Source organism: Orycteropus afer, unplaced genomic scaffold (assembly GCF_000298275.1).
Source record: "Orycteropus afer afer isolate SDZICR_OR568_19922 unplaced genomic scaffold, OryAfe1.0 scaffold00099, whole genome shotgun sequence".
Lineage (NCBI taxonomy): Eukaryota > Metazoa > Chordata > Mammalia > Tubulidentata > Orycteropodidae > Orycteropus > Orycteropus afer.
Window position 1 is genome coordinate 4,035,965 of NW_006921686.1, and position 15,868 is coordinate 4,051,832.

The following is a 15,868-nucleotide window of genomic DNA, read 5'->3' on the forward strand; positions in this document are numbered from 1 at the left end:
GGCTGGACCCCGCCAAGGTCCTGGGCACGGCGCTGTGCCCGCGTATCCACGAGGTGCCGCTGCTGGAGCCCCTGGTGTGCAAGAAGATCGCCCAGGAGCGCCTGACGGTGCTGCTCTTCCTCGAGGACTGCATCGTCACCGCCTGCCAGGAGGGCCTCATCTGCACCTGGGCGCGGCCCGGCAAGGCGGTGAGTCCCGCCGGACGCCGGCACGGGGGCTGAGGGCCCGGTGCTGTGGCAGCGTCCAACCCCGCCAAGAGAAGCCGGTCTCAGATCTTAGCGCGAGCCTTCTAGAGCCCTGGGCTGTCAGCTGAGAGTGTTGGAGAGAGGAGGCAAGGAGAATGGGTGGAGACGGAGGCTGCTCAGAGAGCCCTGTCTGAGAGCAGTGAGTTGGTGTCAGGCAGGAGCACAGCATAGGCTGGCCAGGTCAGGCCAGACACATCTGTGGGGCATCTGGAACCCATGGACCCAGCTGCTGCCCTAGGTCTTAGCTAGACCCTGGGCCCCGTCTGGCACCTCTGCTCATGGCATGACCTTGGCAAACCACACTCACTGAGCACTGTCCTACCACCTCCTAGGGCAGAAAGCCTTTGAGATGGGAGGCGGTGGGCGCGCCCCTCCCCAGGTGGTTGTGGGGTCCAGGAACCTCACGCCAGGAGGACCGAGGGCTGCGGTCTCAGGAGGCTATTCCTGGGGTCAGGCTCTGCTGCCCAGACTGTCAGATCTGGGGGGCCCAGTGCCGTTCCTTGGAAGAGTGAAATGTTCTGGAATCCTAGAGGCCGGGGTCCCCGAAGCACGGGAGTCAGTCTCCACACCTCACGCTGGGCTGGTGGGGTTTGCGGAGTCCACCGAGCCCTGAAGGGACCTTCTATCTCCCTAGTTCACAGACGAGACTGAGGCCCAGACAGGGGAAGGAAGTTGGCCCAGGTCACCCAGCAAGTCAGTGGTAGAGGTAGGACTATCCCTTCCAGACTCTCGGGACCCTCCCAAGTCAAAAGGGACCCCAGCTTTCCCCTCTGCTTCCCACCTCTCCCCACCCCCTCCCTCTGCTCAGCATCCCCTGAGGACTTTAATGATTGTCTAAAGTGCCTCCTGCAACCCGGATGCCAGCTGAGATGGGAGGACCCAAGCCTAGAGAAGCGGCCTCGATCTGGGGGTTGGGGGTGGCCCTCCCCAGGGACTGGCGGAGCCCAGGTGGTCGCTAACCCCTCCTGTCTCCCCCTCGTCTTCCCCAGGGCATCTCCTCCCAGCCCGGCAACTCCCCAAGCGGCACAGTGGTGTGAGCTGCGGATGTGCCCCCAGCCTCCTAGCTCTAACCTCCCTGCTGACCTCACCGATCAACGTATTAACAAGACTAACCATGATGGATGGACTGCTTCGGTCCCCTGCCCTTGCACAAAGTGGGGGACAGAGGGTCCCCAGAGTGGCCCAGACATTGGGGGATGCAGCAGCCCATGTGGCCTCAACCTTGTCCCCACCCACACTGCCAAGTACAATGACCCTTTCCTCTGAGACATCAGTGTTAGCCCACCTCCCTCCCCAGCATGTGACTGGTCACTCCTAGGGGAGAAGTCCCCACTGACTATAGAGCACAGCTCTCTGGTGGCCCCTCTAGCCCGGTGGGCGGGGCAGGGTGTGGCCGCCTGCCTCTGCCCCCCTCCCTTGCTGTTGTCTGTGCTTTCAGAAGAGTGTTACCTTATGGACACCCCTCAGGGCCCTCCCTGCCTCCCAGGACCTCTTATTTATACTAAAGTTCCCGTTTTCAGAGCCTTGGGCCTAGTGTGTGTGTTCCCTTCCGGGGAGATGTGGAGGTCGCGTGTGTATGTGGGTGTATGTGCGTGCTTGCACCCCTTGCCGGATTGTCTCTGTTCTAGAATCAATCCACTTCAACCTCTGGAGGGGCTCAGGGCCGCCCGCCACCTCCTTTCTCCCTCTTGTAATAGCAGGAAAACCTGAAATCTGAGGTGGGGGGCACTAGCTCGAGGCGGGTAGTTGGCACATGGCTGGCTGGTCAGCGTCTTGCTCTCCCCCCAGTCACAGGCGTAGATGGCAGCCAGGACCCCTCTCCACAGTCCATGCGGGGAGTTTTCAAAGTTTTAAAGTGCCAAAACTGTCCACATGAACGATTACAGTTAAACAGAAAGGGGCCTGCCTGGATGGGGGTTCCCCCGTCAGCTCCTGAAGTGCCTGGTGGGGACCCCTGGGCTAAGGGCTGCCCCGAGGGCCTGTCTGACCCTTGGTGTCTGGGGCTAGGGCCCAGCTTCCCCTCCAGGAGAGCTGTCCACTCCTGGAAAGAAAAAAAAAAAAAAAATTCCTTCCTGGCTGGCTGGCTGCCGAGGGAGGGAGTGGCGTCTTCCCGCTCCACCGCCACCCCCCGAAATGTTTCTGCTTCTAATCCCAGCCTGGGCAGGAATGTGGCTGCCCGGCCACGGTCCAAGGAGCTATTTTGGGGTCTCTTTTGCCTGGGGGGTGCTGGCCTCCCCCAGGCTTTGGCCTGCGGGTCACCCCTGCTCCTGGCTTCTGAGGGCCTCCCCTCCCTGATTTGCCCCTCACCATCCCTTGCCCCGCGTCCTGCCAAAAAAGAAAAAGTGTAAAGCCGAGGGCCTGCGGGCTATATTTAACTGTCCCAAAGTCGGTATCCACGGCTGAGTCACTGAGGAGCTGCCCCGGCCTCCGGGGCCCCCCTTCCCAGGCCTCAGCCCCTTCCTCCCCCGCCCCCTGGTGCTGGGGCTGCTGGGTCTCTCAACCTCACTTGGCCCCCTCTAGGCAATGGGAGTGTCATCTCTGTCAGCTGTCACACCTGTAGTTTCTGGCGTGCCATCATTTCATGGGGGGGGGGACGAGAGTTTACATTCTGCACACGCAAACCATCAAACACAGAGGGCCCCTGGAAGGGAGAGTGGGGGGGCTGGTTTGTGAGGGGTTAAGGCTGGGAGGCGGGAGGGGGGCTGGACCAAGGGGTGGGGAGAAGAGAAGGAGGCCTCCCAGCAGAGAGAAGTGGCCATAGAGGCCCAGGGGACAGGCAGCCATGCAGCCAGGGCCCCGGGGCCTGGACGGGGGCTGCTGGGCCCTGTGACAGGAGGACCCCGAGCCCCTGGCCCGGGGAGGGGGCCATGGTGCGTGCTGGCCGACATGTCAGCCGAGGTACGGCTGAGGCGGCTCCGGCAACTGGTGCTGGACCCCGGCTTCCTGGGGCTGGAGCCCCTGCTCGACCTTCTCCTGGGCGTCCACCAGGAGCTGGGCACCTCCAACCTGGCCCAGGACAAGTATGTGGCCGACTTCTTGCAGTGGGGTGAGTGCCTGTCGCTGTGGGCCCCCCGAAGGGGAGGCGGCGGGGCCCTGGTTACTGGAAGGCAAGAGCAGGATGGACGTGGGGAGACCTTCCACTCAGGGCTCCAGAGCTTGAACCCGGGTCCCGGGGCAACATGCCTGCCCCCACCCCCCCGGTACCATCCTGGTGGAACACGGCAGGGTCAACAGAGGCCAGGCACTCATGACTCAGAACAGGCTTGGGGAGCTGGGCGGGCTGGGCAGAGCCTGCCATAGTGCCCTGCCCTTCCTTCCCAAAGCTAGGCCTAGGGACATGCTGGCAGCCTATCTCCTGGGACCCTCCCCTGAAATGAGCCTGTGGCCCTCTGCTTCTCCAGAGCTCAGGGCAAGCGCCGGGGGAAAGCGTGGGGCAGCTGCCAGGGGCGCGGCAGAGGGCAGGTGTTCCGGCGCCAGCCTCCCCAGTTGCTCCAACAGGTGCCCAGGCACAGGGAGGGTGTGGTGACTCAGGCCGGCCCTGGGGGAGAACGAGTTCTGCACACAGGCGCCACCTGGCACCTCTTCCTTCCCCCGGGTATAGGATGGCCAACTTGGGGTTCCTCTGGGTGTGCCCACTTTCTCTGTAGGTTCCATGGTCCCGACCCCAGCAGTGGCCTGGTCCTTCCCAATTCACCCGTGGGCCCGTGCTGGTGTCGTGGTCTTCTGACCCTCCTGGTTCAGGGCCCCCAACCTTCACACTGTCCCCAGTGTCCCTTTTACAAGGTCCTTCTAGGAGGGTGAATAGGCCCCGGGATCAGGAGGGAAAATGCTGCAACCTCGACCCCCTGCCTTAAGCACACACCACCACCCCCGCCACACATACACACACAGCCCAGGACTCTGGTTTCTATCTGACACCTGCCACTCTGCCCCTCCACTTTCTGGTCCCTCGGCGGCTTCCACTTGGTCCGTGGGCTCTGTGTGGCACTGCGTGTTTCCTGCCTCCCCACCCTCTCCTTGCCCAGGTCCAGCTCTTCTATCCCAGGCCCCCGGCCTCTCTGTTATCCTCCCACTTCACAGATGGGAAGGTAAAGGCAAGGCCCTGGCCGCTCACCCTGTTCAAAGGCCTTCCCCCAGCCCATAGGAACTCTCCCAGGCTCCCTTCTGCGGAGCGTGCAGTTCTGCCGGCAGGGGTAAACCGAGGCCTGCGCAGGGGTGGGGGTCCGGCTGTCCTGGAGGGAGCACTCCTTTTGTGGCTTGAGCCTGCATCTGGCGGCCCCTCCTCTGCCAGGCACCGGGCGGGGGAGGGGGCCTGGGCTCCCGCTGCCTTAAAAGGGCTCAACGCCCTGGCTCTCTCCTCCCTCCCCTGTCCCGAGGCCCTGGGGCCCTGGCGGGCTCTTCCCTGCTGGCCCACTCTCCCCCAGCCCCGCACAGCCCCTCTCTGTGGCCTTATTTCTGCAGCCTTATCTCTTATTCCCCGCCCCCCCAGAGCCCACTCTGTCTCTCCTATACCTGTTCCTTCGCGTCGCACTCTTCATCCTGCCTCAGGTGTCCCTACTCCTCCCGCCTCCCGCGAACCCAGGCCTCCCTCTCCCCACTGGCCCTTTACCCCCAGCTGGCCCCCTCCCTCAGGGTCCTGTCTGACATTCTGAGCTGTGGGCCCTGGGGCCAGTGACTTCACCTCTCTGAACCCTGGCGTTCCCACCCGTAAAGGAGGGATCACCACGGAGCCGTCCCCCCGGCAGCTGGGAGGTCTGAGATGACACTGCGCCCTGGACGAGTGTTCTCAGGGTGTCGCTGCTGCCTGTGTCTCCCAGCCCCTCTCCTTCCTTCCTCCCCACCCCCCAGCGTTCCCAGTGAGGTACACAAGCCTCTGAACCTGGAGATACTGAATGAAGGCACCTTCTCCAGGCCCTAACCAAAGACTCAGTAAATCAGAATCCGGGGCTGGGCCTGGGAGCTGGCGTCCCCCTGGAGGCAGGGTGTCTCCCTGGAGGTGGTTCTGAAGCCCAGGGAAGGCTAAGAACTGCGGCCTTATTTCTGCTCTTGCCCTTCTGCAGGGCCTCCCCTTCTTCAGGTGTTTCGTACCCCACTCTGCACCCTTTTCCCATTATACCCCTTTGGTTATACAAGCCCCAGTAGGACTTTCTAGGCATCTCACCTTGGCGGGAAGCCAATTTCGGCTCCCCCAAAATCTCACAGTGGCTATGAGAGAGTTTGTAATGTGAAACGGGGCGACGGAGAGAGAGGGAGACTTCGGGGTAGAGATGGGGGAAAGAGCTAGGGAGAGACTGAGGGGTTGAGGGGGGGGGGCACTGGATGGCAGAGAGAGGGGGAAGACCGAGGGGCAGTGAAGGGGTTATGGAAGGGCAGAGGGTGGGGTTTCCCTGCCTGTGCAGTCTCCGCCTCAGTGACCCTCAGTTCTTGGCCCCCCATTCTCAGCGGAGCCCATCGCGGCGAGGCTTAAGGAAGCCCGACTGCAGAGGGATGACTTCGAGATTCTGAAGGTGATCGGACGCGGGGCGTTCAGTGAGGTGAGCCGGGAGCCGCGGGCAGCTCCGCGGGGCGCGAGACGAGATTGGGCTGGAAGTGGGCGGGGCCTATGAGTTTGGGGCGGGGCCTTAGGAACTGATGAATGGCTGAGCGAGAGAACTTAAAGACGGGGAGGGCCCAGGGGCGGGGCTTAGTGCAAATGGGCGTGGCGAGTGGGGCGAGGCCCCAGCTGGGCTGGGCTGGAGGCCCTGCGTTCCCACCGCCACCTCCGCCCGCGTCACTCTATTTCGACCTTCAGGTAGCGGTGGTGAAGATGAAGCAGACGGGCCAGGTGTACGCCATGAAGATCATGAATAAATGGGACATGCTGAAGAGAGGCGAGGTGAGGGCCGGGGCTGGGTGGGGGGGTCCCGAGGACGTGGTCTCCCACCGCCGCGTTTCAGCGCCTCTGGGTACCGCTTAGGTGTCATGTTTTCGTGAAGAGAGGGATGTGCTGGTGAACGGGGACCGGCGCTGGATCACGCAGCTTCATTTCGCCTTCCAGGACGAGAACTACCTGGTGAGCGGGGGTGCGGGCTGGAAAGAGGAACACTGCCTAGGATGCCAGTTACGGGCGGCAGGAAGTTCTAGGATTGGAGGACCTGCCCTGGCAATGCCAGCTGGGTCTCTATGTGTGGCAGGAATGTGTCTCAGGTGTACGAGGGGCCTTCCGTACCTGGGGTGGGTGATATCTCTTACCGTTATTTCCTCAGGATGGTCCTGGGGAGTCTGTTACCTGAACTGGGGCTAGCTCTCCGGGGTCTCTATGTGGGGGCACTGGGCAAGGGGTACCAAGGGTTTATGCCTTGGGAGGTATCTGGAGTTTCATTTGCCCCTGAAATCTCTCTGGGGCAGTGAATCTGTCCGGTGACATCCGGGGAGAACGTGTATTTTGCTGTGTGAGGGGGCGCTCTCTAATTTGGCCTGGGACATACTGGGCTCTCTCGGGGCTGGGGCTACGGGTTCTCTGCCCGGGGATGGGGAGTGTCCGGGAGCCTGCGCTAGGCGATCAGCGAGTGGCCTTGGAGGGGTTACCGATTCCCCCATACACGCCCGCTCCCAGTACCTGGTCATGGAGTACTACGTGGGCGGGGACCTGCTAACGCTGCTGAGCAAGTTTGGGGAGCGGATCCCGGCCGAGATGGCGCGCTTCTACCTGGCCGAGATTGTTATGGCCATAGACTCGGTGCACCGGCTGGGCTACGTGCACAGGTGGGCGAGGCAGGGCTGAGGGGTGAGCCTACAAAGAGTCCGCGGAAGTGGGGCCCAAGCGGGGTTGGGGGTTTTAAGAGCTGGGCCCTGGAAGAGATTGCAAAGGTTGTACCCCGGTTGGACACTGCGTCCCCGAGGCGACGAGACCTGGAGAGGAATTTCGTTGGTTGGGGGCCCACTGGGGACGGGACCTGAGGAGTAGTGTCTAGAATTGTGGCGTCCCCGAAGGGGCGGGGCCTGGTGGGTTGGCGAGCGGAGGTGCACTTATTCGTCCCCGCTCCTGTCGGCGCAGAGACATCAAGCCGGACAACATCCTGCTGGACCGCTGCGGCCACATCCGCTTGGCGGACTTCGGTTCCTGCCTGAAGCTGCAGGACGACGGAACGGTGAGCGGGTGTGCCCGCCGCGGGGGCGGTACTAGGCGTGGAGGCGGAGAAGGGACGTGGGAGGGCGGGGCTGGTAGTGCATGGGCGGGGCTAGGCCGCGGGGCGGAGCCACAGCGAGGGCGGGACTAGGTCTGAACTCCGACGTGGAAGCAGGTGACCCCCAGCATAAGTGGGCATGTGGGGATTGCACAGGGAGACGCTAAGCGTTCAGGGCGTGGGTACGTGGAGGAGCGGAGCTCAAGGGCAGGGCCCGACCCCATCTCTGGTTTTGTGGCGCAGGTGCGATCGCTGGTGGCCGTGGGCACCCCGGACTACCTGTCCCCCGAGATCCTGCAGGCTGTGGGCGGCGGGCCTGGGGCGGGCAGCTACGGGCCTGAGTGTGACTGGTGGGCGTTGGGCGTGTTCGCCTATGAAATGTTCTACGGACAGACGCCCTTCTACGCTGACTCCACGGCTGAGACTTACGGCAAGATCGTCCACTACAAGGTGAGCGCCACCCGGAGGGCCCCCGGCGTTCCTCCGCACATTAGGTCCCTGGTAACATCTCTCTCTTTCCCCCCACCTCTGGGCAGGAGCACCTGTCCCTGCCACTGGCAGACCCAGGAATCCCCGAGGAGGCGCGAGACCTCATCCAGCAGCTGCTGTGTCCCCGGGAGACACGGCTGGGTCGGGATGGGGCGGGCGACTTCCGGGAGCATCCTTTCTTTTTTGGCCTTGACTGGGACGGACTCCGCGACAGCGCGCCCCCTTTTACACCAGACTTTGAGGGCGCTACCGACACGTGCAACTTCGACGTGGTGGAGGATGGGCTCACTGCCATGGTGAGCGGGGGCGGGGTAGGTACCTGCAACCCCTGCTGGCGACAGAGGGAACCCCCCCATCCCTCGTCCATAAGGTTGAGGTAATGACAGTACCCACTTCCAGAGGCCTAGAGAGCGTTTACTTCCCAGAGCACCTGCTCTGGGCCCACCCAATGCTGGGGACCCAATGGTGACTTAAACCTACCATCCAGTGGGGTACACACTGTTACTAGACAGTGACTCCTGGAGACATCAAGAGGGCTGCTGAGAATGGAAGGTCAGGGAGGGCTTCCTGGAGGGGGCTATCCGGGCTGAGACCTGGAGGGTGATGGGAGAGGAAAGAGAGGCGGTCTCTCTTGAAATACTGAACAAGCTATATCTGAGTGCCTTGCTCAGCCTTGGGTGCCCTTGTGCCGGGCAATGCTGGGGACGTTGTGATGACCAAGTCAGCCCTGTCCCTGCCCGCATCCACTCCCGGTTTTGCAATGTCTGTGCTCTGAAGGAAAACAACAGGATATAATAACAGAAAGGGCCACTTTAGATAGGCCCCCCTTCGGGATGGGTTTTTTTCTTGAAGGAGGCATTTCAGGCCAGATCAGAATGGGCAGGGGCCAGCCCTGACAATCGCGGGTCACGTCTGTGCTTGTCTCATGCAGGAGACCCTGTCAGACATGCAGGAGGGCACACCACTGGGGGTCCACCTGCCTTTCGTGGGCTACTCCTACTCCTGCATGGCCCTCAGGTAAGGGGTGGCCCTGGACCAGCTCAGGAGGGGTGGGACCAGGGTGCCAGCAGCTGGAGGCCCCCGAGGGTGGGGATACTGGGTCCAGATGATGCCCCTTGTGCCCTGGCTCCTGGTAAAAAAGAACAAAACCAAAAAACCAGAAAAAAAATGAAACAATCTTGTGGAGTTGATTCCAACTCACAGTGGCTATATAGGTCAGAGTAGAAGTGTCCGCATAGTGCCTAAGGCACTTGACTGCTAACCAGAAGGCTGGCGGTTCAAACCCACCAGCCACTCCTCGGAAGGAAGGTTGGGCAATCCTACTTCCGTAGTGATACTGCCTCGGAAACCCAAGGAGGGGTCGCTATGAGTCGGGGCTGACTCGACGGCAAATAACAACAACAACAACAAAAGTGTCCCAAAGGGTTTCCAAGGCTGGAAACCTTTAGGGAAGCAGACTGTCACGCCGGTGGAACAGCTGGTGGGGAGCAGCTAGTGGACTTGAACCGCCAACCTTCCAGGTTAGCAGGTGAGTCCTTAACCACTGCACCACCAGGCCTCCTTTCATGGGAGAGTTGCAAGATCAGTCTCTCAAGAGCCCAGGGTTGTAAGGCCTTCAAATCTCAGCCTACAAGTATTTTTAAGTTTTAGTGTCAACTATAAAACCTCAGGTGAGCTCTGGTAGCGTAGTGCCTAAGGCACTTGACTGCTAACCAGAAGGCTGGGATTCAAACCCACCAGCAAGGTTGGGCAATCTACTTCCGTAGTGATACTGCCTCGAAATCCAAGGAGGGGTCGCTATGAGTCGGGTCCAACTCAACAGTACATAACAACAACATAAAACCTCAGGACCACTGTCTCAGACTTCTAGATTCTTCCAAACTTTGACTCTTAACTTTCAGTCCACAGGGACATAGGGCCTTAGATGGTAGGCAGTAAGAATTTTACAGGCAATCAATAGTAAAAGCCCACAAACTCACTGAATCACTCACGTAACCATAAAACCTTTCGAAAACATTCATTACACGAATAGATCGCTTACTGCAAAAATAAAGTAAAAAATATGAATAAGCAAAAAGCAGCGGGTGGATCTGAAGGCCGGAAATAGGGAAAAAGAAAACCTACTGAGAAGTCTGAAAGACAGAATGAGAGGCCCTTCTGGTCTATAGGGCAGATTATGCCAAGATTTAAGAAAAGTCAGTGGAAGGTCGGCAGTTGAAACCCACCAGCCACTCTGTAGGACAAAGCTGAGGCAGTCCGCTTCTGTAAACATTTACAGCCTTGGAAACCACGTGGGGCAGCTCTGCTGTGGCATGTAATGTCAATACCAGCCGGAATTGACTCAGTGGCAATGGGTTATTCTAAGGAGCCCTGGTGGCACAAGGCTTAAAGCATTCAGGTGCTAACCGAAAGGTCTGCTTCCATAAAGATTGACAGCCTCCATAACCCTATGGGGCAGTTCTACTCTGTCCTTTTGGGCAACTCTGAGTCAGAATTGACTCAGTGGCAGTGGGTTTATCTTAGGGTAGGATGCAGCTTTTAGTACTGCATGAAAATGAGAGGCTGATTTCAATATTCGTTTCTAAAGCCCTTTAGTATAATCTCAATTTGGTTTAAAAGTTCTTGTTCATTATGAAATAGGGTGAAAAAAAAGCCACCCACCACTCATGGTCCCCATCCAAACACACACACACTCGCCAACCATGAGACCGTGTTGGTTTCCTATCTGCTTTTGTTATTGGACAATGTACTGCAAAGTCCACTCTTTACCATTTGTGAACTACAATGTAACTGGGAACTCTGGTAGCATAGTGCCTAAGGCACTTGACTGCTAACCAGAAGGCTGGCAGTTCAAACCCACCAGCCACTCCTCGGAAGGAAGATGCCTACTACTACTAGTACTACTACTACTACTTCTGTAGCAATACTGCCTCGGGAACTCAAGGAGGGATTGCTATGAGTCGGATCCGACTCGAGGGCACATAACAACAACATGTAGTGTCCTATTGATTGGATGGATGAGGCCTGATTTACCCATCCTCTCTGGGACAAGCAGCTGGCAGGTTGGTCCTGGTGTATGTCCATGATAATCAGGTCCTTAGGACATCTTCCCACCAGTGGCCCTGGTTCCATTCTTCACCATTTGTGAATACACTCATGATTTCTCTTCTGGTTGGTCTGTTTCCATTCATCTAGTCTCCCTGCCCCAATGGTCTCATCTTTGAAAGTCATTGTTGACCGTTTGGTTTCTGACAGGTGATTGTTTATAGGAGCACAGTACTTACAGGTCATATTCATTATTTTTTGAGCTAGTGGTTAGTTTCAGTTCAAGGTTTGAAGAATAGCAAGACATATACTTTTATTGGCACTTCCTATTCCTGGGGAGGGTCTGCCCACTTCCCAGCAGCTGAATGGGAGGGGGACATGGTGACATTCAGAGTCACAGTGTCAGCATCCCTGAGCTACAGAAAAAAAAAGGAGCTGTTGAGTTGATTCCAACTCATAGCAACCCCACAGGACAGGGGAGAAATTGTCCCATAGGGTTTCCAAGGCTGCCACCTCTTTCTCCTTGGAGCGGCTGGTGGGTTCGAATCTCTGACCTTTCTGTTAGCAGCCAAGTGCTTAACCCTTGTGCTACCATGGCTCCTTGTGGCCAGAGCTTGGTGGGACAGTTGGATCCAAACCCCTTACTGACCCTGAGGTCCTGAGGCCAGGGGATGGCCATCCTCACATAGTGAAAGAGGAGACAGGCAGACCCTAAACACAGGCTGCTGGGCCCCAAGTTCCTGCAGAAAGTGTAAAGCGGGCAGCCCCAGGGGCCTGAAGCCATGCACCCCACAGACCTGCCTGTAACAGGAGGACCTGCCACCCATCCTGGCAACATGTTTTTACTCTGCCTCCTGTCCTCAAACCACGGGGTCTTGGGGGTCAGGCTGTGCTAAGCCCAGGGGACGGGCAGCCTCACACATGGGACTGGCCTTTCCTCCTCTTTCTTCCTGTCCCAGGGACGACGAGGGCCTGGGCCCCACGACACCCATGGAACTGGAGGGCAAGCCACTGCCTGAGCCACTTGTACAAGCTCCCAGCCTGGAGCCCCTGGCTCCCCCAGAAGAAAGAGTAAGCAGGAGCGGGTCCGACAGGCCCAGACAAGGAGAAAAGGCAGGGGCTGCTCGGGTGCTGTGTGTCCCATGAGAGTGCTGAGCCCCTAGGAGCTTGCCCCATAGAAGGAGACAGAAAAAAGTAGAGATAAGATCACTTCAGGCAGAGACTGTCCCTCTGCCAAAATTCAGACAGGGCGAGATGACACCATTCATCGAGGGGAAGGCTCCGAGGATGCTGTCTTTGAGTGGAGTCCTGGAGGAAGAGTCAACGGGGGTGGGGGTGGGCGGCGTGCAATTGCCAAGTGGTCCTGGGGAGCCACTGGGTGGGCTCGAACCACCAACCCTTTTCTGTTGGCAGCCAAACACGAACCACTGTGCTACCAGGGCTCCTGAGAGGAGGCTGGGAAGGCTGAACTGTTAGATGAGATGTGCGGGGAGGCGGGACAGGCCTGCAGCAAACAGACCAAGCAGGTCTCCAAGGACACTGCAGAGCTGCAGTTTCTGAGCAGAGCCAGGAACCAGCCTGAGGCTGCTCCGATGGGAGGGAACCAGATTAAAGGCTGGAGACCAGGGAGGGGGGCCTGGACCGCTGCTGGAGCTTTGGGGATTCCAGAGAAATCCGGGAGTAGAGAGTGGAGGAAGAGCCAGGACCCGGGGCCCGGCATCCAGGCCCAAGTCGCGAGTGCCCCGGGAACCACACGCCGCCTTGAGCCCCGACCCCCCTCGCAGGCGGAAGCGGCAGTCCCAGAGGCGGTGTTCCAGGCGGCAGCGGCGGCTGAGGTCACGCTGCGGGAGCTCCAAGAGGCTCTGGAGGACGAGGTGCTCTCCCGGCAGAGCCTGAGCCAAGAGCTGGAGGCCATCCGCATGGCCAACCAGAACTTCGCCAGGTCAGGGCCGGGGCCGGTGCGGGGACCCGGGGCAACCCTCTGCCGCCCCTATCGCTGCCACCCCGACGGGCTCACGGTCCTTACCTCCCTGCAGTCAACTACGCGAGGCCGAGGCCCGGAACCGAGACCTGGAGGCGCGCGTCCGGCAGCTGCAGGAGCGGATGGAGGAGCTGCAGGCCGAGGGAGCCGGAGGCGAGTCCCCCAACCGCCTTCTTCCCCGAGGGCGCCGGAGGCGGTGGGCCCGCGGCCAGACGGGGGCGTGTGTGGACAGCTGGGGGAGGCGAGCGATCCAGGCTGGGGCACGCCGCGCCACCGCCTTCCCCCGCGCCCTTCCACGCGCCCTACGCCTTTCTCTTCTCCTTCCAGCTGTCACGGGGGTCCCCAGTCCCCGGGCCACGGATCCACCTTCCCATGTAAGACCTTTCTCTTTGCCCTGCCTCCAGCCTGCTGCCCCCTTCTGCGGACCCCCAGGGCTCACCCTACCTCACCTTCCGTTCAGCCCCTCATCTACCAACTCTCCTTCGGTTCCGGCCTCTTCCCACATCACCTCCGGGATCTCCATAGATTCCCTCCCCAACCTCGACGCCCCTCGCTGGCTCTCGCTCCTTGCTCTGGGCGGCTGGGCTGGGCTCCGATCGGGTCACCTGTCCCTTCTCTCTCCAGCTAGATGGCCTCCCGGCCGTGGCTCTGTGCCAATGCCCGCTGGTGGGGCCAGGCCCCATGCACCGCCGCCACCTGCTGCTCCCTGCCAGGGTACGTCCGGCTGCCCACTCTCGCCCGCGGCCTCGCCCCCGCCCCTTGCATCTCGCGCAGCCTTTGCTAAATTGCGCCTCTGCCCGGCTCCGCCCACCACGGGGAGGGGAAAACAGCTCAGATAGCCAATCAACACAGACTGCTAGGAAGCAGCCAATAACGAGTTCGAACGGGATTTGCGGTTTGTGAGCAGACCAACCACAGCTGTGCTCACTGTAGGGGACAGAGGGAGGGAGAGCCGGAGTGCGGATTCATCTGTGGGCTGGGCGCTGCTGATCCCGCCCTGTTGTCCGCAGGTCCATAGGCCTGGTCTATCGGAGGCGCATTCCCTGTTCGTGTTCGCCGCTGCTCTGGCTCGTGCCGCCACCTTGGGCGGCACTGGGTTGGTGGTCCGCACCGGCCATCTCGCACCAGCCAGGCGCTGCTCTGAAGCCGCCTTCGCCCCCTGAACCCTAGAACCCCAGCGTGTGCTCACTCGGGCCCCGCGTGAGGGTTGGGTGACCGGGGCACGGCCCAGAAGCCGCTCCCACGGCCTCCTGGCGCACAGCACTCCGAGCGCGGGTCTCCGCCCTAGTGCCAACCCGGTGATCCGGACCCGCCCCCTGGCGGCCGGGGAGGGAGGAACCGGGTCCGCGACCGAAGAACGGGGCTCCCGAGAGGTTGTGACTGAGAATATTCCTGCTGCTGTGGGTCGTCACGGACCTCCTCCCTTCTCCTGCTGGGCTGAAGACCGGACGTAGGTGGAAAACTGCGGTGCAGAGAAGGCAGCAGGGCCCGGGCCCGGCCGGCCGTTCTTCACCCTCCACGCACCCCCACCCACCGTCGGCTCCCAAACCACTCTCCTTGTGCACCAGGCCTTGTTCTCCCCGGAAAGTGCTATTCCTGCGGCGACGTCCGGCGCCCGGTGCGAGCTCCGCCTGCTCTCTAATCCCTTTTGTTTTTGCCAGCCCCGCTTTTTCGGGGACTCCTGCGCCTCCTTCTCACGTGCGCTGCTTCCAGAGCCAGGCTGGCTCCGCCCGCTCAGCGGTTTGGTTATTTATTGAGCTTGTCTTCCGAACCGCGGACAGGCTCCAGGATTTCAGCACCCTAATCCACGTTTTGGATGCACTGAGACCCCCCTACATTCCTCGGTATTTATTGTCTCTCCCCACCTAGGACCCCACCCCCGATCCTCGCGAATAAAAATGCTCCCTCGTCTGTCCAAAACTCCACTGCGTCCACTCTGTTTGCGTAGTGGGCGGAAGGCTGCTCAGTGGGCCAATCAGAAAGCGAGCAGGGCCAGCCAATGGCCTGGCGCGGAGCTAGCGGGACGAGAAGTGGGCGAATCATGCCTGGGGGAGGAAAAGAGGAGGGGTGGGGCTTCAGCATCCGACCAATAAGAGAAGGCGAGTGGACCCATTGCCCACTCCCCGTCCAGCTGTGGCCCAGCTGTGTAAGCTCCGGCTTTCGGGAACCCGAGGAAGGGCGCTGGGCCAACAGTGCGCGCGTCCATCCTGTATAACTGCGCCTGCGCGGGCCACGCGCATCCGCTCCAAGATTTACGCTCGCGAAAAGTTGCAAACTTTCTCCTCCGCCCCTCCTCCCATCCAGACCCGCCCTCCCGCGGAGCTGGGAATTCCGAGAGGCGGAGCGCAGGCTGAGATGGGGAGTAGGAGGGCCTCCCGAGGACCCTGGAGACGGAGGAGTGCAGGAGCTTAGGCTTGGGGCAGAGGTGGCTTCGCGCCCTTAGCCCTCCCGGACGGCCCGTTACCCTCTCCGTTGTCCCGATGGGGAAACTGAGGCCCTGAGCCAGAAGCACACGCGGGGGGAGGCAAAAAGCGCGGCCAGAGGCGGAGAGAAAACAAAGAATCACGGACTGACAGGGAGGGGGACGGACACACACAGACTCAGGGGCAGAGAGACCCGAGTGGGAGAGTTGGGCTTGGCGCTGGGCTAGGGGCGCGGGGACCTCCGGGGGAGAAGATCGAGGAGCACGAAGAGGGGCGGAGAGGGGGGCCGGGCGGGGGAGGGGGCCGGGGGAAGCCCGAGGGAGGAGAAGGAGGGAGGGAGGAACTTCCCAAAGTTACAAAACATGGCTACCTTGCCTGCGGAGCCGAGCGCGGGGCCGGCGGCTGGGGGCGGGGAGGTGGCGGCGGCGGCGGCCGAGGAGGAGGAGGAGGAAGCGCGCCAGCTCCTGCAGACTTTGCAGGCGGCCGAGGGTGAGGCGGCGGCGGCGGCCGGGGCGGGCG

The 15,868-nt window shown here is 60.8% G+C and overlaps 3 protein-coding genes across 3 annotated transcripts in view; all 3 read left to right on the forward strand.

Annotated features, from left to right (window-relative positions):
* Positions 1-1,282, forward strand: part of DMWD (DM1 locus, WD repeat containing) — a gene marked incomplete at its 5' end in the record, with an annotated part of 10,607 nt that extends 9,325 nt beyond the window's left edge. The window contains 3 exons of the mRNA XM_007943060.1: positions 1-188; positions 880-951; positions 1,235-1,282. Of these exons, the coding sequence (XP_007941251.1) occupies positions 1-188; positions 880-951; positions 1,235-1,282 (308 nt within the window). The remainder of the gene's footprint in view (positions 189-879; positions 952-1,234) is intronic.
* Positions 1,283-3,131: 1,849 nt separating this feature from the next.
* Positions 3,132-14,096, forward strand: DMPK (DM1 protein kinase). Its single transcript, XM_007942895.2, has 15 exons — positions 3,132-3,291; positions 5,688-5,779; positions 6,037-6,120; positions 6,202-6,297; positions 6,841-6,989; positions 7,282-7,375; positions 7,655-7,861; positions 7,948-8,196; positions 8,832-8,917; positions 11,905-12,016; positions 12,730-12,887; positions 12,982-13,079; positions 13,254-13,300; positions 13,555-13,640; positions 13,937-14,096. The coding sequence occupies exons 1-15, from the start codon at positions 3,132-3,134 to the stop codon at positions 14,094-14,096; spliced, it is 1,878 nt and encodes a 625-aa protein (XP_007941086.1).
* Positions 14,097-15,711: 1,615 nt separating this feature from the next.
* Positions 15,712-15,868, forward strand: part of SIX5 (SIX homeobox 5) — a 3,414-nt gene continuing 3,257 nt past the window's right edge. Inside the window, exon 1 of the mRNA XM_042781272.1 lies at positions 15,712-15,866. Coding sequence (XP_042637206.1) covers positions 15,712-15,866 — 155 coding nt within the window. The remainder of the gene's footprint in view (positions 15,867-15,868) is intronic.

Coding starts and splice junctions, on each gene's coding strand:
- DMPK (XM_007942895.2), top strand. CDS start 3,132: ATGTCAGCCGAGGTACGGCTGAGGCGGCTCCGGCAACTGGTGCTGGAC. Junction 6,298..6,840: donor TCCAGGACGAGAACTACCTG/GTGAGCGGGGGT, acceptor GCCCGCTCCCAG/TACCTGGTCATGGAGTACTA. Junction 7,862..7,947: donor GCAAGATCGTCCACTACAAG/GTGAGCGCCACC, acceptor ACCTCTGGGCAG/GAGCACCTGTCCCTGCCACT.